The 20,342-nt window shown below is 43.9% G+C and overlaps 1 protein-coding gene across 1 annotated transcript; it reads right to left on the minus strand.

Moving 5' to 3' along the window:
- Positions 1-10,740: 10,740 nt before the first annotated feature.
- SDR9C7 (short chain dehydrogenase/reductase family 9C member 7) lies at positions 10,741-19,021 on the minus strand. Its single transcript, XM_049625747.1, has 4 exons — positions 18,305-19,021; positions 14,822-15,080; positions 13,987-14,150; positions 10,741-12,461 (listed from the first exon to the last, which is right to left on the minus strand). Exons 1-4 carry the CDS (start codon positions 18,786-18,788, stop codon positions 12,244-12,246), a joined length of 1,125 nt encoding a protein of 374 aa, XP_049481704.1. The 5' UTR covers positions 18,789-19,021; the 3' UTR covers positions 10,741-12,243.
- Between the last annotated feature and the right edge of the window lie 1,321 nt (positions 19,022-20,342).

Here is a 20,342-nt window from a genome sequence, read left to right on the forward strand (position 1 = left end):
ACCATAGAGTGGGTCTACCTCACTTTACTACAGGTTTTTCCTAGTTTCAGTTAGACGTGGGGGTTCTTCCAGGAAAACTAGTTAGAGAGAGTGTTGTAACATAACTTGGTAGAGTAGTAAATGTGGGGATATGAAACAGTCAATTATGTGCCCCTTGCTGTTTGTCCCTACAGACAGATTGACTTGCTTTAGTGAATAACATTTATAAATAGGTACAATCTTCAGGGACGCAGTGGAAGCCTTCTTCGGCAACATGCAGAAAAGAGACCTCTGAGAAAAGTGTAGGGTAAGCCTGAGAGCTGGGGTAGATTGCAAGCAGTCTAGTTCCATTCCTGAACTCTAAGTCTGGCACTGTAGGTAGACACTTTCTCCTTTTAGTAGGGACCTCAGCTTGCTTTTCATGACACCACCCATTCTAGATCATTTCTATTTAACTTTACAAAATAACTTGATTCACTTCATATTAGAGGTGGAAGGCAACTGGGTACAGACTTACCACTCTTTTTGTACTAATTAAAAAACCCAAGGGAGCCTAGAGATGTCAAGGAACTTGCTCAACATCACCCAGTCAATCAAGGGTAGAACAAAACTAGAATTTCAGGGTGATCTAGTCCAACCCCCGTCAAGGGCATGAATCTCTTCTTGAGATGCTCAATCAGCTTTACGTAACATGCTCAGAAGCTGCCAGGAAATTTGGGACTTTTTTTTCTCAATCATCAGGTCAAAGATTGTTTTAATGCTTGCATACTTCTTTTAAATCCATCTGGCTTGAATATTAAAATAAGCTGGCCTTCCTGGAAGATCACAAAACAAATTATATAGATAGAGTGAGGCAAGGAGGTAAGTAAAAGGTGATCTAGAAGTAAGATGAGTGGGTAGAAGGTTGAGTTAAAACTTGCCTCAGTTGAACATTTGTGAAGAATACAGTGTCAACTAGGTGCCTGCCTAACTCTGACTCATTCTTTAGTCTTGGTTCAGACATCACTGCTTCCAAGGAGCCTTTTCTGATTCCCTAAGTCTAGACTAAGTGTTCCTATCTTATATGAGTTCCCCTTAACAGTCTATACCTCTCCTGACGTTAAACTCATTACATTTTATTATAAGTGCTTATTTATTTATGTCTCCTCCTTGGTACTGAGAGTTCCTCCAGGGTGGGAACTGTGTCATGTTCACCGTGGCCCCGTAGGGCCCCATAGTGACCCAGCTTCTCTCAGCCCCTAGCACAGAACTGGGCTCCAGTAGGTGCTTGAACACAAATCAGTCGAATGAGTGGGTAAGGTATGGCCCTGGATTTTTGGCACTTGGAATAGAATGTCTTTAGCAGCCTCATCCAGGGCCTGCAGTGGGACACCTCAGATATAGGTTATTGGTCACACTGAAGCCAGAGCTGGACTGCTCTGGAAAGCAAACTGCCAGTATACACCTCTATACGCACACTCAGGTGTGTGGGGGTGGTGGGTGTGGATGTGCACGCACGCGTGCAATACAGTGGGGAATATGGGCGAATGGGGGAAACTAGCATGTTCAGGAGAGCAGCTACTGCAGTGTAAGACTTAACACTAGTTCTCTGAGGATTAAACCAGCCAGTTGAGGGACTTGTGCCACAAGGATCAGAGCTCTGGTTGGGGCTCAGAGTCCGTCGTTTTGAACCAAAGATCAAAAATATTTGCTTGACTACTGGGAGGAGAGGGGATACAGTTTTCAAAAAACTTCTAGCTTTAATTTTGTCTGCTTTCCAGAGAAACATAGACTCAGATCCCCCCAAGACTGCTGTTTACCCTTTCAAGGGTGAAAGTGGCTGCCCTAAAGTTGCCATAAAGTTTTATGATGCAAACTCCAAACTCCAAACTCCAAAGTAGTGGGGGGACTACCAGCTACGGAATGAAGAGGTCAGCAAATCCTTTCCTCCAAAAACAAGGTTCAAATTGGACAAAACTGTCAGAAATGATGGCTAAAGTCTCTGGAAATTAACCAAGGGTATACAATAAATTGAGAATCATTTATTCATGAAAAACTATTAGCTCTTCAGGGGAGATCCTCAAGAATCTGTGATCTTGCCTGGGGTCATTTCCCCATCCTCACTGGAGCTCAACAGGCAAGAATGGCAGAGCTGCCTGGAAAATTAGCATCTCTGCTTCCAGAAGGGGCAGGCTTGATTTCAGGCAGAAGACAGAAACACACCACAGCATTATCAGTGAAAGCAGCGGAACTTGATAGGACATAAACAGGGAAGACTCACAGCTCTTCTAACCTTAGGTTATGGCCCCGGTTGGGGCAAGCAGCAGACCAACCAGAAATTTAGCAGGGAGGTCTTGGAAATAAAAGAGCCATTGAAGGGCTGGAATAAGCTCTCCATACATAGGCAGCTGACTGGAGCACTACTCACACACATGGGGAGAATTGTGGGAGCCAAGTTGAAAGCCAAAGCCCAGGCTAATCTGAGAACTGACTGAACTCTGAATGCACTGCCAGGCTGTGATAACAAAAAATGTCTCCAGACATTTTCAGATATCCTTTAGCAGGAATGGAGGAATATTGCCCACAGTGGAGGACCACTGCTCTTATTCTTTAAAAACAACAACAACATTTTTTAAGCCTTTAAAAATTAAGAGTGGAATCAAAATGGTATACTAAAAACTTTTTTTAGCGTAAAAGATGGCTGTAACTGAGGAAGAGGGGAAAAATGACATAAGACCTAAAGAAAATAAATAGCAAAGTGACAGATATAAATCCAATGACATTAATAATTACATTACTGTAAGTGAATTAAACTTTCCAATCAAAGGTAGGGGCACCTGGGTGGCTCAGTGGGTTAAGCATCTGACTTCGGCTCAGGTCATGATCTCGTGACTTGTGAGTTCAAGCCCCACAACAGGTTCTCAGCACCAAGCCTGCTTCTGATCTTCGGTCTCCTTCTCTCTCTGCCCCTCCCCCACTTGCACACATATACACTCTCTCTCTCTCTCAAAAATAAATAAACATTAAAAAATTAAATAAAAAAACAAATTTCCAACCAAAAGTAGCAATTTTGGAACTGTATACAAAAACAAGACCCAAGTATACACAGTCTATAAGAGACATATTATTTATTTATTTATTTATTTATTATTTTTATTATTTTAAGCAAGCTCTATGGCCAATGTGGGGCTTGAGCTCATGACCCTGAGATCAAGAACTGCATGCTCTACCAACTGAGCTAGCTAGGTGCCCCTATAAGAGATATATTTTAGACCCAAAGACACAAACAGATTTGAAAGTAAAAAGATAAAAAAAGACATACCATACAAATAGTAATTCTAAGAGAGCTTGAATAGTAATCAACTTTAAGAATAGAAATATTACTAGAGACAAATAGAGACATTATATAATATCATTTTATCCAGAAGGTATAAAATTTATAACATATGTGCACGTAACAACTGAACCCCCCCAAAACAGGAAGCAAAATGAACAGAACTGAAAGGAAAAATAGACAACTCAAGGATTATCATTGGAGATTTAAAGGTTCCTCTCTTGAGTATTGGTAAAACAGAGAGAAAATTAGTAAGATAAGGAGACTTGAACATTATCAACCAACTTGACCTGATAACTATAGAACATTCTACTCAACAAACAGAATATACTTTCTTTTCAAGCACACATGAAACATTTTCTAGAATAAATGATATGCTAGGCCATGAAACAAATGTCAGTAAAATTTAAAAGAATGAAGTCATACAAAGGTTGTTCTATAACCAGAGGAATTAAATTAAATTAAACAACAAGAAAAAATTTGAAAGCCCCCCAAATATTTGGAAATTTAACTAGATACATCTAGAGGTGCCTGAGTGTCTCAGTTGGGTAAGTGTCTGACTCTTGATTTTGGGTCAGTTCATGATCTCACAGTTTGTGAAATCGAGCCCTGCATTGAGCTCCACACTGAGCAGGGAACCTGCTTGGGATTCTCCCTCCCTTTCTCTGCCCCTCCCCTGCGCTCTCTCTCTCTCTCTCTCTCTGTGTCAAAATAAATAAATAAACTTAAAAAAACCAAACTATACACATCTAAATAACGTTTAGGTCAAAGGAACAAATTACATGGGAAATTAGAAAAGATCTTGAGTTGAATGAAAATGAAAACAATATTTATAGCATGCAGCTACAGCTGTGCTTAGAGGGAGTTTTATAGCTTTTCAAGTGCTCAGTATCAGTAATCATCAGGGAAATGCAAATTAAAACCATAAAGGGATACCACTGCATGCATACTGGTATGGCTATAATCCAAAAGACTGACAATGCTCAGTGTTGGTGAGGGTATGGAGAAAACATAACTTTCATACATTGCTGGTGGGAATGTACAATGATATAGTCTCTTTGGAAAACAGTTTGTCAGTTTCTTAAAAAGTTAAACACATTATATGATTAACCAGCAGATCCACTCCCAGGTATCTACTCCAGAGACATGAAAAACATGTGTTCACATAAAGGCTATTTGAATTTTACAGTACTAGTATTTATATTAGTTCCAAACTGGGGACACTCCAAATGTCCACCATGGATAAAATGTGGTATATCCATATTATAGAATACAATTCAGCAATAAAAAAGAATGAACTATTGAGATATGCAGCAACATGGATAAGCTCCAAACATTACACTAAAAAAAAAAAAAAAAAAGCAAGACACAAAAGACTACATTTTGTATGATTCTATTTATATGGAATTTCTAGGAAAAGTAAATCTACAGAGACAGAAAGCATATCAGTGGAAGTGGGAATTGACTTCAAACAGGCACAGAAGAACATTTTGGACCAAGAAAAAATTTTTTATTGAGGGGTTGTGTGATGGTTGCACAAACTGTATAAATTAGTAAAAAAAAAAAAAAACTATTGAACTTTACACTTACATTAAATTCAATTAAGTGAATTCTGTAAATTATACCTCAACAAAACCATTTATTTTTTAAAGTTTATGTATTTATTTTGAGAGAGAGAGAGCACACAAGCAGGGGAGGGGCAGAGAGAGAGAGGGAGAAGAGAATCCCAAGCAGGCTCCGTGCAGTCCATGCAGAGCCCAATGCAGGGCTCCAACCCACCAGCTGAATCCACAAACCATGGGATTGTGACCTGAACCGAAATCAAGAGTCAGATGTTTACCCAAATGAGCCACCCAGGTGCCCCTCAGCAAAACAATTTAATTTTTTTTTCTTAATGTTTATTTACTTTTGCAAGAGAGAGAAAGCACAAGCAGGGGAGGGACACAGAGAGAGGGGGAGACACAGAATCCAAAGCAGTCTCCAGGCTCTGAGCTGTCAGTGCAGAGCCAGATACAGGGTTTGAATTCATAGACTGCGAGATCATGACCTGAGCTGAAGTCGGACTTAACCGACTGAGCTACCCAGGCACCCCAACAAAACTATTTTAAAGCAAAGGTAAGGATCTCTACCCTCCAAAGGAAGCAACCCTAAAACTAAAGATGATTGATTCTAAGAAATGTCTCCAAACTTTTCTCAGTTCTCTGATGTTAAGAGAGGTCTGGGGTACCTTAGAAAAGGAGAATTCCTAGAGTCTTCCTAGAAAAATCCCAACCATTTGACCCATAGATTCAGAAGCGTAATTATGAAACCCATCAAATACCGAAGACTATAAGGAAAGAAGTTGTTGCTGAAGATCCCCCAAAAGAATTGACTTATCCTGTGTAGCAGAGACTGCCAGCTGTCCCACAATACACATTTTCCCCTTTGTCCATAATAATTGAATTTTTAGCTGAATGCACAGTTACTCAGAATGAGAACCACAGTTTCAGCCTGCCTTGCAGTGAGGTTTGACAATGTGGCTAAGTTCTGGCCAATGTGCATGAGTACAGCAAGGCGTGCAAAACATCCATGCTATGTCCTTAAAGGATAGAGGCTTGTCCTTCTTTTCCCCATTCCAGCTGGCTAGAGCCATCTTGGACTGTAGGATAGCAGAGCAGAAAGACTAAAAAGGTCTGAGCCCCTGAGAAGTCAATACAGAGGAGATATCATACCATGCCAGGTTTTTCCATGAGGAAGAAAGAAATATCTGTCATGTGTAATCCACTGTTAATTTTGATGTCTGTGACATGCAGCTGAAATTATATCCTATAAATGAGAATATAATCTGTTGTATACAATCCAGAGGCTATCGAGTGAGGGCAGTTATTTCCAAATGTATATATTAATCATTCAGAAGTAAAGAAGAATGGGAGGGAGGGAGGCAGGAGGGGAGGGAAGGGGAAGAGAGAGAGAAAGAGAGAGAATCACAGAGAGATCCCTATCCAGCCTTGATATCTGGAGCATTGTCCTGCTGAGCAACAAAGAGACCAGTATATACCTAGGAAGGATGGTTGAGACTGGCAAACTTCTCTTTCTTCATGAAAAGGAGAACAGAAGACAATATGAGAAATCCCAGGAACCACTGAAGCCATTCTGCTCTTTCAGTCTCCTGGTTCCAGGTCTGAGCCCAGAGGTCATGAAAACCCCCCATAAAGAGGCACCTTAGGCCCTACTCCTCTGTCTTTTGGAAACTTATCCCCCTCCTCGTTTTCCCAGGTGCTTACTTCTACAGCTACTTGTCAATGGCTTCCTTCTTTTTCTAGTTCTCAGTAAGACTCTGCCAGATAATTCAGGGAGACAGAGGTCCAAAGTCCAAGAAATTAGGTGGATTCAGAAGGGACAAAGGACATTTAGGAAAGATCAGAAAAAGAACCACCTTTTCCCATAAACTGCTATGGCTCCCCATTGCACAGAAGACAGACTGCTAGTTCTCTAGCTTGGCCTATGACTCCCTGTCTCCATTATCTGACTCCATCTCTCCTTTTCAAAGTTTTTCATATACATTACCTCATGGATGCTTTACCACAGCTCCTTGGAGGAGGCATTATTATTCCTACTTTATTGGGAAAGACATTGAATCACTGAGGAATTAGTTACCTAAGGTCATACAGAGTGGGGCCAGATTTTTTTTTTACAGGTATCTGGATTCCAATTCCCACACTCCATTGCACCAGAGTATGTAGGAGCTATGAGCAAAGACCTTGAATGTGGATGAGCAAGACCCATTCAAAAATGTTCAAGTGATCTGGGGCAAAAGCAAATTCTTTTAAATAGGACATGGGGTATGTAAAAGAATTTTGTAAAATTATGGAGTTCTGTACAAAGGTAACTTATTATTAAATAGTTTGTACTTATACGAAGCATGTTTATAGGCTCATGGTTACATACCATAGAGTGTGACTAAGTAGAATTACCTGCTGTCTTAGATCCAGATCACTGTTCTTTTCTGTCAGAGTAGATAATTAAGAGCAAATTTTATAACTTGTTAGTGTCTCTCTCTTATTTAGTAAGCTGGTGTCATCTTCTCATGGGACTAGTACTTGGAATAAGAGGACATCTAGAGGAAGAGAAATTATATCATTCCTCTGTCCCCACGTACTCCTTCACCCACTGGGTGGCTTCAGTGTTGCTCTCTTAGTGACATCTAGGACGACTGCCTCCAGCCTCTCTGACGTCTGGCCTCTCAGCTGCTGGATCCTCTTCTCCTGACACGCAGCCCACACCCTCAAGCCTCGCAGGTCATGCTGTCTGGCCAGCAGGTTCCTGAAGCCCGAGCCACACATCACAATTAAGTCACAGTTGTCTTGGAGGTGGCTAACTCATCGCCTGCCTCTCTTGGTACAGGAGCAGAAGGTGGTGGAGCCAAATGGGGGGGGGGGGTACTCCTCATTCTTCACGAGGAGAAATTCAGACCTCTCCTTTCCTGGCAAATTTAGAAGAGTTGGCATTCCCCTCCTTATTTCAAAGCGCTCTTGAAATTACACAAGACAGTGGATTACACAAGACTTCTAAGTGGAGTCTCAATTCTGCCCTTGAAATTGTTTACTTGCAGTTTATTTTCATGTCCTAGTTGAAACTTGAAGCCCTGACTATTAAAACACACACATACACAATTTAAAAAATCCTTATACTTCCTGCTCCTCTGCCAGAAATTCCTAAAGCAACATTTTGTTTGTTGTTCCAAGTTTGGCATTACAATTCTCTGTGTCCATTTGTTCTGATCCAGATGCAGTGTTTATACTTTTGTTGTTCAAGAATGTCTCAAATGATCTGGCCAGGCAATAGTTCAGGGACCAGCCAGCCCCATAATATTTTGGATTGTGTTCTCTCCTCCCACCTCCCCTCGCTTTTGGGTTGGGGTTCATTGAAGATCAGAGAGCTTGCTGAGCCTCAGGCATGTCCTATAGAAGAGGAGGTCATGGAGGGCAGAGGCTCCTCCACCTTCACAGGGAAAGAGCCAGAAGACAGGCCCAAGCCAGGCTGGTTAGGAGAGGTTTCAGAAGGTTCATGGAAAAAGAAGCAAGCCTCATCAGAGCTGCTAGCTAGAAAACCCTGCTGCAAATTGCATACAGAGATGTACCCTGAGTTGAAATAAGCAATGACACATTCAAAGAATAGGATTTTAGAACTGGAAGGACTTGCTCTGCCAGTTGCTCATAGAGTATGTGATTATTCTCTTCGGGCCTCTAGTTTCCTCTCATTAAAACTGGAACCCATAAAGGTTCTTGTACAGGTTAAAGTGTTTAGAACAGTGCCTGGCATATAGTAAGCACTGGGTAAGCGTGCGCCATTGCAGTGTGTGGGGAACCACAGGTGCTTGGATCCCAACCACCACTCACTAGCTGTGTAATCGTGAGCAAATCACTAACTTCTCTGAAGCTTCCTCCTCTATACAATAGAGGTAACCTCATAGTGCTTGTTATGGAGATTGAATGAAAATTAAAACACTAAGCACTTAAAACACTTAGTCCTTGGGACAGAGTCCTGTCCAAGAAAGGCTAATTATTTCTATTTCTATTATCTTATTGGTACATTTCTCTCATCATCTCTAGTCTTGCTCCTCTTCTATCCCTCCAACCAGGTTCATTCCAACTAATTCCCCAAAGGCAGTAAAAGTGATCTTCTTTAAAAATAAGTAACCTCAAAACAAATCTATAAGGACACAAAGCACACCAGTGGTTGTCTGGAGCCAGGGCAGAAAGGAGGATGGGTTAACCCCAAAGAGGCACCAGGGAGATTTTTCTGGATAAGAGAAACGTCCTATATCTTGACTGGTGGTGGTTGCACAGGTATATTCCTAAGTCAAAACTCATCAACCTTTATAGTTAAAGGGGTGCATTTTGTTTAATATAAATTTTGCTTCAATAACATTGGTTTAAAAAAAATGGTAAGCAGCCTCCCTGGTCATGCATTATATTACTACATTTTCTCTTCTTCTTTTTTTTTTTTAATGTTTATTTATTTTTGAGAGAGAGAGAGAGAGAGACAGCACTAACAGGAGAAGGGCAGAGAGAGAGGGAGACAGAGGATCTGAAGTGGGCTCCACACTGACAGCAGAGAGCCCAATACAGGGCTCGAACTCACAAGTCCTGAGATCATCACCTGAGCCGAAGCTGGACTCTCAACAGACTGAGCTACCCAGGGGATCCTCTTCTTTTTTTTTTTTTTTTTCTTCTTCTTCTTCTTCTTCTTCTTCTTCTTTTATTTATTTACTTTGAGAGAGAATGAGCTGGGGAGGGCGAGAGAGAGAGAGAGAGAGAGAGAGAGAATCCCAAGCAGGCTCCACACTGCCAATGTGGAGCCTGATGTGGGACTTGAACTCATGAACCTCGAGATCATGACTTGAGCTGAAATCAAAAGTTGGACCCTTAACCGACTGAGTCACCCAGGAGCTCCACTACATTTTCTCTTCTTAATGGCATTTATTACCATATAAAATTCTCATTCATTTAAAAAAAATTTTTTTTTTGTCTATTGCCCAATTCCTCCAACCCATCAAAATATAAACTGCTTGGAGGAAGGACTTGGTCTCGTCCACCACTCTAACTCCAGCATCTAGAACTATGCTGGAACACAGTAGGAACACGATAAATTCTTTTTGACAGAATAACTGATTAAAATCCTTCAGTAATTCTTCCTCCAAATTATATACTGATTTTATCCATTCTCATCATCCCCTCTAGTACCACTTTAACCTATGGTACCATTATTTCTTGCTTGGATTATGCAATAGTCCCGTTTCTTCCACCACTGCCCCCTCATTTAAGTCTCCACAGAGCCCCCTTTCAAAATTTAAATCAGATCACATTACTTCCCTACTTAAAATCCAATCAAAACGTGGGGCATCTGGGTGGCTCAGTTGGTTAAGCATCCAACTTTTTATTTTGGCTCAGATCAAGATCTCGAGGTGAGTTTGAGCCCTGCATCAGGCTCTGCACTGACAGCATGAAACCTGCTTGGGATTCTCTGTCTCCCTCTCTCTCTCTGTCCCTCCCCTGCTTGTGCTCTCTCTCAAAAATAAATAAATAAACATAAAAAAAAGAAAAATATCAAAACAAAACAAAAACATGTGAAGATAATTTGATTAAGAGGCTGAATAAGTGAATAAGGAAAGAAAAGCCAATTTAAAACTTCAGGAAGGGGCACCTAGAAAAGGGGTCTTTGCAGAGATAATTAAGTTTTCATTTTGTTATTTTCAAGTTCAGTCAGATGTTGAAGAGGCACAAATTAAAGACATTTTAATTTTAGGGGTGCTTGGTGGCTCAGTCAGTTAAGCATCTGACTGGCTCAGGCCATGATCTCACCATTTGTGAGTTCGAGCCCCGCATCCGGTTCTGTGCTGACAGCTCAGAGCCTGGAGCCTGCTTCAGATTCTGTGTCCCTCTTTCTCTGCCCCTCCCCGACTGTGCTCTGTCTCTGTCTCAAAAATAAATAAACATTAAAAAAATAAATAATTAATTAAAAGAGACATTTTAATTTTAAAAATTCACATTTGACCTTTATTACATGACCCTGCCTCAAGATCAAAGAAATCTTTTCAATAGAACTGCCCAAATGCTTTGAAGTTCAAGGTGTTTGTTTGTTTTTTTAATTTAGTTTCATGGCTTATTTGACAATGTAACTAATGTCAAAATGTATTCTTCAAAACTATAACTCTACTTTGGGAATCTGAACACCTGAGTTTTGTCTTGGCCACCATGCTGGGAGGCCTTGGGCAGGTCACTTCTTCTGAGTGTTCAATACTGCTGTGGAGCCGGCTGTGGTTCCCAAGTGCCAAAGACATTGGAATCATTACCTTGTTACAAACACAGATTTCTGGGCCCCATCCCAAGCTACTAAATCAGATTTTCTAACATTGAGGCCAGGAGTCTGTATTTTTAATTAACCAGGTGATTACAATGTACAGTTTGGGAACTACTGAATTAGATGACCTCTCAGGTTCCTCATAGTTCTAAAAATTTGATTTTCTGGGGGCGCCTGGGTGGTGGGTTGAGCATCCAACTCTTGATTTTGGCTCAGGTCATGATTCCAGGGTAGTGGGATAGAGCCCTGCACTGGGCTCTGTGCTGAGCATGGAGCTTCTTGTGATTCTCTCTTTCTCTCTCTCTGCCTCTTCCCCATTCACAGTCACATACTCTCTATAAAAAAAATAATTATTTTCTGGTTTCTGTTTCTTCTATCACTGGTTGTCCCATCTCTGCTACTAGATATTGTGCTAAAACACAAAGCCACAAAACAAACAATAAAAAACCAAGACCATGATTTAATCATCTCTACATCCTTCCGGCACCTACATAGTGCCTGGTATCTTATAGGCATACAATAAATATTTGAAAAATTAACCAATGATGATTAAATAAATGAATGTTATTTTATGTGAATCCCAATCACCGATGAACAGATAAATTTATATAGAGAGAAAATATAAACTTTTACCTGATATAATCTTGCACTCCCTGTCTGCCCTAGTACATACTTCAAATAATGGGTTGTGGGAATGTAGCTAATTCATATTGAGAGATCAATAGGAAAGTGGTTGAGATGCTTCCATGAGCTTGATTATCCTGCAATATTTCGCAGTGGTGGTAACTGAGAGAGTCTCATGATTCCGCATGAGTTTGTTTTCCTCCCCTTGACATTTCCAGGTCCAGAAAAAGCCATATCCTTAATGGGTGACAGATGTTCTTGGGGCCATGCTTCAGGTCTTTGCACCTGCAGCTTTTTGTGGGGCCCCAGTGAGTGGGAAGAGGCACTTGTCTTCTGCTAGAAGTTATCCAATATTTCCCTGGCAGTGGGTGTCAGCCAAGCAAAGTGAACCCCGATTGCCTAACACCACCTCTTGTGACCCTGCAGTTCCTTCTGCCATACCCCTCCCTCCTCCACACTCCACTAACCACCTGGACTTCCCCAGCTCAGACACTGTCTGCTGGCCTGGGAAGGTACCGGCTCAGGATGAAATCTGTCACAGGAGTGGGCAATTTAGCCAATGGCACGTAGAGGAGTTTGGCATCCAGGCCAGGGTTGTAGCGGATACGGGGGCTCCGGGAAACAATGGCGTGCTCCATGCTGTCGGTGACTTCTCTGATCCTTGGCTCTGCCAACTGCATCATGTTTTTTAACTTCTCAGTATCTGAGGGTACAAGAGGGGGCAGAAATCAAAGGCTCTGTTGCTCTTCACAAAAGATGGTTTCTTCTGAATTCTATCCAAGCTTCCTTTCCATCAGATCCAACATTTCAGGCAGATCTACCACACCCTCCAGGTTGTCCCTTACATGAACACCCTGTAAATGATCCTATTTCTCTTCCTGAATTCAAAAACTGTGTGTTGAATTCCTACTAGGAATCAGACAAACTGTGCCCAGTTCTGCCACTTACTGGTTGTGTGACTTTGAGCTGAAACTTCCATCATCTATAAAATGGGAATAATAATACCTGCTCTAAAAAATAATAAAGATGAATAATAGCAGTGTAGACAGTGAAGCAGGACAGAAAAGAAAGCAAGTGTATATAAGTGCATGAGAAAAATTGGAAGAAAATAAGTAAAATTACTCTCTGGCTTGTGGGATTCCTAGTCACTGGAGGCTTTTTTTGTTTTGTTTTGTTTTGTTTTCCTCCTACACAGGTCTCAGAGTTACCATATTTTCTACAAAGTCATACAAGAAAGAAAATGTTATTAAAAAATAGTAACGCTGGGATGACTGGCTGGCACAGCTGGTAGAACACACGACTTTTGATCTTGGGGTTGTAAGTTCAAACTCCACATTAGGTGTGGAGAGTACTTAAAAAAAAATTGTAACACTGCCCTTGCCTTGGTCATTAGGCCATTATGGGGCTCAAATGATCTAAGGCACAGGCAGATACATTGTAAGTCTCTAACAAATGTGAGGGGCTGTTCTGTTAGCATTGCGTACATGGGTATGAAGATGGGTGTGAGGCATCTGAGTGGTCCAAGTCTGCCAAGGCTCACAACACAAATAGACAAACCTCATGGTACACTTACCGGCCCTGATGTACAACTTTGCCCCAGGACTCTGGGATGGGGGCGGGTCACTGGGACTCATACTTCAACGAGAGCCCCAAGAACTCCAGAAGGAAATGGTGCCTGAGAGTCAGGCATCCCAATAAGGGATTAAAACTTGAAAACAAAAGGAGAAATAGCTGGTCCAGATTTGGGGATGGTCTAGGGAGACAGAGAATTCACCTCTCCATGCAAGAACTTGGTGAGCAGTTGATGAGGGTGGGACAGTGTGGTTTAAGTACCCTCACCTCCAACTCCAATGAACCCCCTTTGTGTTTCCTAGAGAGAAAACTACTATAGTGAAGCAGCCATGCTCTTAATTAACTTCTCTGTACTCATGTCAGTACATTTTCACCTGTGCACCTGCCTAATAATATGTCAGGAGGCAGGTGCCAGGAGTAGGGAACGTCCCTGGGCAGCATCTCCCCTACCACCACTCTCCCTGCAAAGGCTATTGTTCTGAGCAGTTGTGCCCTTGGCTTCTATTCTCAAATCCCAGCCTGCCACTAGTTGTGTGACTTTGGGTCCTTAACCCCTCTGAGCCTCCATCCCATTATCTGTGAAATGAAAACGAGTCAGTGATCCCCAAGATCTCGCTGTTCCTCTCAGAGACTCGTCTCCCTCCCAGAGAACTCACAGATGTGGAAGTAGTCCTCCCCGTAGCTGTCCCGGGTCTCCTGAGGCAACCGCTCCCACAGCTTTCGCATGCGGGACACCATGCCTTCCTTGCCCAGGATGGATGTTCGATAGTTCCCCGGCTCAATGATGCTGACTTTCACCCCAAAGTAGTGGAGCTCACGCCTGGGAAAGAAGAGTTGGACTCAGTCTGGGGCACTACGATGACAAAGGATCATCAGGCACAGTCACTTCTGATCCCTCTACAGGGGCTTATTTCCCCAGAAACCTGGAGGTGCTTCCCTCCACCCCTGTGCCAGGCCAGGCATTGCCTTCATGCAAATCAGGGCCTCAGCCCTTGCCCAAGCAGTTTGCATTAGGCAAACCCAGCAGGAAGGAAGTCAACAGAGAAATCTAGACCAAAGCCCTGCCTCCTACCAGGTTCACCCACTCAGCCTCATACTCAACACCCACGTGGCAAAGGAGTGAGGGGGTCTGGGTAAGGCCTGAATCCTCCTTTGAGAGTCTCCCATGAGCATATCTGCCTCCAGGCCTCTCTGTCTGCATCAAATACTCTCCTTTCTACCCCCATAGGCCCAAACATAGTTTTACTTACTTTGAGACAGCTCAAGGGAATACAGGAAGACAGCCTCCTATCACCACCCTACCTCTTCTCCTCATTCCTTCTCCTGGTCCTTGGGGAAGGCTCCCTGAAGACTAGCCCTCTTCCTGCTACTGTGTTAGCTCCCTCCCTCCAGAACTCCCTTGCCCACATGCTGCCCTCCCCAGCTCTCTCTTCCTGAGGTGAAATCCCCAGGACTCCGACCCAGAGTGGTTTGGCACCAGGGCCCAGTCACCTGATGCTGTCAGAGAAGGCCTCGACACCAAACTTGGAGACGCAGTAGCCACCACCGATGATAGCCACGCGACCACCAGAGCTGGACATGTTGATGACCCTGCCCCGGGCTTTTTTGACCATGGGCAGCATGTGGAGGGTCACTTCGATCAGTCCCACCAGGTTCACATCGATCACCTTCACAAAGTCCTCCTTCGTCAGCCATTCATTGGGCCCACTGGGCAGGCCTACACCTGCATTGTTCACCAGGGCCCAGAGGCCTGGGGGCGTGATGGAGGGAGAGAGAACCACACAGAAATCATTAGCATCTCTGGAAAATCATCAGTGTCCACCACCCACCAGCCCAGGGCTTCTGAGGATGGTTGAGCAGGTGCACAAGGCACAAGAAGGCAGGCTGGTGGCATGTGATGGGGAGCTATGACAGCCCAAAGGAAGATATGCCTTTTACTAATTAGTTTTCCCCAAAGGGGCACTTTTTATGATTCACACAGACTGTCACTGTGCTAGCTGGGGCCCTGTACCAGCTACAATCCAGGCTTTAGCTAATAGCACCTAAGCTATTAGCTCTGGGAAGAGAGATATAATTTTCATACCAATGAATTAATGGTTGAAGTCTTGCCCTTATCATGCTTCCCCCTCTCTATCCACCTAAGTGTAAGAAACCGACTCCATTTCACACATTAAAATGAGTTCATCCATTCACACATTCATCCATTTATCTACTCATATATCTATTCTCTGTCAGTTACAGAGGAAGGTGCTGGGGATGTAAAATGAACAAGATAGATCTTGTCCCTCAAGGAGCTCACAAACCAGAGAGGAAATAAATAATATTCATAAATGTGTAACACATTTAAATAAAACAATCATGAAAAAAAATGTAATAAGGGCTCTCTTTCAAATATTTAATTTGAGTTGAGTTGGTACAAATGGAGAGAAATAATGCTAAGTATTGTCATTCAACTCCGCAGGAACCCACACCTGAAGATCCTTAAGTTCCAGTTCTATTTCTACCTTCAGCCTTGGACAAGTCACTTCCTCTCTCTGGGCCTCAGGTCCTTTATCGACTGGCCAGGACAGTTGCTTCCAGCCTGGGGTTTGCAATCCTGAGACCCTTCCAGGCTGAACCCCAGAACCGGCTCAGGAGATGCAGGGGAGGCTCAATTTTCATTTGTTTTACATGTCAAGCTTCCAAGTGAAATTCCACTTGGAGGAGGAGGTTTGATTCTAAAAACACATTGGAAAAGTCCTTAAATGATTCCTAAGGACACCTTCCAGCTCTTTCATTCAAAGATTCCAAAAACCCCACTGCTCAGGTGCCTTGCCTTCCCTTCCCCTCCCCTCATCCTCCCAGCCCACCTTGACTCCTGCAGCCCCAAGATACTACTCCCAGCACAACTGCACTCTCTTCCAATAACTTGTCAGGATGTAAACACCACTCTTGGTCCACCCTCCTCCTGTGCCTGGGGTCCACACACAAGCCATGTCCCTACTGTATCTTCCTGCCTTCCCTCAATTGAGACCCCAAGAGACCAGTTGGCTGGCAGAACTCAAACCTCCCCAGCCAGAGGAGGCTCTCTTGTCTTACAGAGGAGGAAATGAGGCTCCTGAGACCCAAAGACTATAAAACCCAGGTGCTGTCCATGGAAAAGGGACACACACACTCTCCACTACCTGTGATCATCCTGGTAGACAGCTCTGCCTGCTGGCAAACCAGGACAGCCTTCATTTTTTTTTTTTTTTTTTCCTGTAAAGAGCAACTAGAGAACCATCAGAGCGGTGTGAATAGCTTTAGGGCTGTGCCAGGGACTCTCAGGGGCCACAAGAAAGTATGCCAAAACCCCTGCCCCCCGCCCCGCCGCTTTCCTAGTACTTCTTAGACCAAGAATGGTGCCCAATGGGGTAGGCAGAAAATGGCTCCCCAAATAGTCACTGTACAAATCCCTGGAACCTATTAATATGGGGGATTACACGGGAAGAAGGAATGAAGATAGCAGATGGAATTCAAATTGCTTATCAACTGACCTTAAAACGGGGTGATTATCCTGGATCAGCCTGCTAAACCCAATATAATCACAAGGATTTTTTTAAGTGGAAGAAGGAGACAAAAGACAACCAGAGAGACAGAAGTGTGAAAAGGACTTGGCCCCACGTTGCTGGTCTTGAAGATAGAGGAAGAGGGTCATGAGCTAAGAAATGCAGGCAACCTCTAGAAGCTGGGAGAGGTAATGAAATGAATCCTCTCCTAGAACCTCCAGAATGAACACTGCTCTGTTGATACCTTGATTTCAGCTCAGTGAGACCCATTTTGGACTTCTGACCTCCAGAACTTTAAGATAATAAATTTGTGTTGTTTTAAGCCACTACATTTTTGTGTTAATTTGTTAGAACAGCAACAGGAAATTAATATACCCAGTGACTCATTAACACAAGTGGCTCACAGCTAAATGTAGGGCAAGGCAGCCTATTGAGAAAAGAGACTGACTCTCGCTGAATTATTCATTAATTAGTTCATTCAACAAAAATTTATTGAGCACCGTACTAGATGCCAGACACTATTCTGTACTAAGGATCTATAAAAGAAAAGAGGCGAAAAGCCCTGCCCCCGCCCCATCCCAGGAACCTTTATTCTAGCAGGGGAAAGAAACAATGAATAAGAAAAATAAGTAAAATATATGGAATATTAGATAGTGGTCAATGCTAAGGAGAAAAATCAAGCAAAGAGTTACTGTTTGGCCCCTCCTGGGCCCCAGGGCTCTCCAGCCCCCAGACCAGTTCCCTTAGGAGCCAGGACTTCCTCCAGGCTGCTGTTCCACAACAGAGCCAGCCTGTTTCTCCTGCTCCTGTGCCCATGCCCTGCATGCAGGAAGCTTCCCGGGCAGGTTTGCATGTAGTCCTGGGCCAGCCCAGCCAGCCCACGGCCTCCTTTCCCAATAGGAGTGGTCACTCTGATGTCATCACTTACCTTGAGGTCAACCCAATACCCACCATGATGTGAAGGAAGAGGACAGATCTCTGTCTCCCCTGCCTTCTAGTTTGACACAAGGAGAGCAAATGTCCCTGCTCAGGGAGTCCAACCTCCTGTTCCCTCTTCCCTCTCCCCAGCCCACTCCCAGTAAGAAAGGTGCTCACATTTCAGTTGGAACTGATGGTTAGGACTACCTAAGTCCCAGAGAGGCAACTCCCATCTTTAAAGGTTTGGACATACAGAACAAGTCTTCCCTCTCCCACATCCTCTGGCAACCTTCCCCCATCCCTCTGAGTCTCTGGCAGAAAAAAACTTCCTTGGGAAATCACCCCTTTTGTGTGAACAGACCAAACTAAGCAACAGTTTCCAAACCCACTGAGCCAAAGCCCCAGCCCCTTTCTCTACATCACCTCTCCTACTACATCTGAACAACACTGTCCCTGATCACTGTCAGATGCCTAGAGGAGAAAGACAGAAGAATAAACTAAGAAGGCCAAAGAATGCAATTTGCCCCACCTTGCTCACCCACTTGGTCCCTCACCCACTGGGCCGCTGCCTTTATACTCTCAGTCTTGGTGACATCCAATAGGGTGGTCTGCAGTCGGTAAGAGGTATCCTGCTGAAGCTTCTGGGCCCCTTCCTCAGTGAAGCAAGCAGCCAGCACCCGCATGCCCCGATCAACCAGCTGCCTGGCCAGCAGGTTCCCGAAGCCCGAGTCACAGCCTGTGATGAAGACATACTTGTCTGAGAGGTTGCGGACCAGATTGCAGTTCTTGAACCATCGATACATAAAGGAGAGATCCGTGATAGCTGCCATAGGGCAAGAGGATGCTGGTGGCCAAGAAGTATTGGGCTCAGGAGACAGCTGGAGAGGCTGGTCTTCTGAGCCCCAGCTGGCAGTCTGCTGAAAGCCACTGAGAAGAGCTTTCTTCCACTGGCAACAGACACAGGGCTCCTGGATGAGCCACTTTATAATTTCTATAGGTGGATGCATCACCATACCAATTAGCCTAGATGCAAGAAATTCAAGTCCAACCTGAAGCCTTGTGACCTCAGACAGTACTGGTGGCTGCCTCTCGCTCTCCCCCAGCCCTGATAGGTGAAGCTGCCAAGGATAGGAAAGACCCCGTTGGTGATGCTGATGCTGAGAGGTGGCTCACCTGGGTGGTCTGAGCAGGCCAGGTGAGAAAGGAGGACTCAGCCCAGAGAGCATCCCTGGAAATCTCCCACCTCTGGCCCAGGGATCAAAATCATTTGTCATGAGTTCAGACATGTAAATAAACTTAATTTTTATTTTCAGCAAAAAAAATTAAGACAAATTCATTAATGTAAAACAAACAGAATTGGCTTTGTGCCCCCCAAGTCCCAAAAGAAATGAGTTTCAAGTTACTGGCTCTTTGCAATTCTCTGTCCTTAGGTGAATCTCCATTATGAGAGATTAAGAAAAACAAAAGGTTTTCCCCAGGGTGGATGTGACTCCACTGAGGCCAGAGGCAGCAGAACCCTTCTGCAGGAAGGCTGCTTTTTTTCTTTTTAATTTCTTTTTTTTTTTTTTAATTCAAGTTAGTTAACAGACAGTGTAGTATTGGTTTCCAGAGTAGAACCCAATGATTCATCATTTACATATAACACCCAGTGCTCATCTCAACAAATGCCCTCCTTAATGCCCATCACCCATCTAGCCCATCCTGCCCCCCCCCCCCCCCAGCCCTCCAGCAACCCTCAACTTGTTCTCTGTATTTAAGAGTCTCTTACGGATGGCCTGGGAGGCTGTTTCTGAAAGCAGAAAGATGGAGGGGCTCCAGGCCTGGGTCTTGGGAGGTGATACTCAGGTCACCAATGAGGAGCCCCCACTGCATTCCAGGCAGACCCAGCTCTCACCCTCACTTGGTGACTGGACAAATGGACAAAGTTAATGGCAGAAGACACATCAGCTCCCCCAGGGCTGGGCCCCCTTGGGCATTTCTTTCTACCTCAAGGGCTAAGCACACACTAGGGGATCTAGTAATCTGAGAAGCCCAGAGGGGATACTGGAAGGAAGGGATTATGAAGTCAACTGACACAGTGGCTAATTGGATGTACAGAGGTAGGGGAGACCAGGAGTCAGGGGGATTTTAATATACTGGGGCTGATAACGGGTAGAACCACAAGTGGCAAGAGAATTCAGAGGCAGGAGACGAGAGAGTTCTGACATGAACATCATTGAGATGAGGTCCAGCCAGATGATAGGGGCAGGTCATGAGTTCCCTGGGCAGCTGCAGGAATGGCCTGGGGCCAACTCCTTGGCTCCAAGAAGAAGACTGGAATAAGAGACTTGGAAAAGTCTCAAGGTCAGGACTTGGAGGGGAGGGAGAAATTCCAGGAAATGGGGCAAAGAACTCACAAAAGTTAGGAGGGAAGCTGGTAAAGAAGAAGAAATAAGGAGATGAGACAGAGGAGCCTAAGATTCAGGGACAGAAGGATGTTGGGGTCTATGGTGGCTCTTGAATAAACCTCTAGAGTCACCATTCCCCAAGATGAGCCTAGTCACCAACTCATCCCGAGGGACTGGCGG

Source organism: Panthera uncia, chromosome B4, assembly GCF_023721935.1.
Source record: "Panthera uncia isolate 11264 chromosome B4, Puncia_PCG_1.0, whole genome shotgun sequence".
Taxonomy (NCBI): domain Eukaryota; kingdom Metazoa; phylum Chordata; class Mammalia; order Carnivora; family Felidae; genus Panthera; species Panthera uncia.

What these genes read in the sequence shown, in the direction of transcription:
- SDR9C7 (XM_049625747.1), bottom strand. Translation starts at nt 18,788, where the DNA reads ATGGTGATGCATCCACCTATAGAAATTATAAAGTGGCTCATCCAGGAG. An exon ending in GGACCAAGTGGGTGAGCAAG is followed by an intron (nt 15,081 to 18,304) that starts GTGGGGCAAATT and finishes TCACGCCCCCAG; the next exon opens with GCCTCTGGGCCCTGGTGAAC. An exon ending in GCCTTCTCTGACAGCATCAG is followed by an intron (nt 14,151 to 14,821) that starts GTGACTGGGCCC and finishes CTTCTTTCCCAG; the next exon opens with GCGTGAGCTCCACTACTTTG.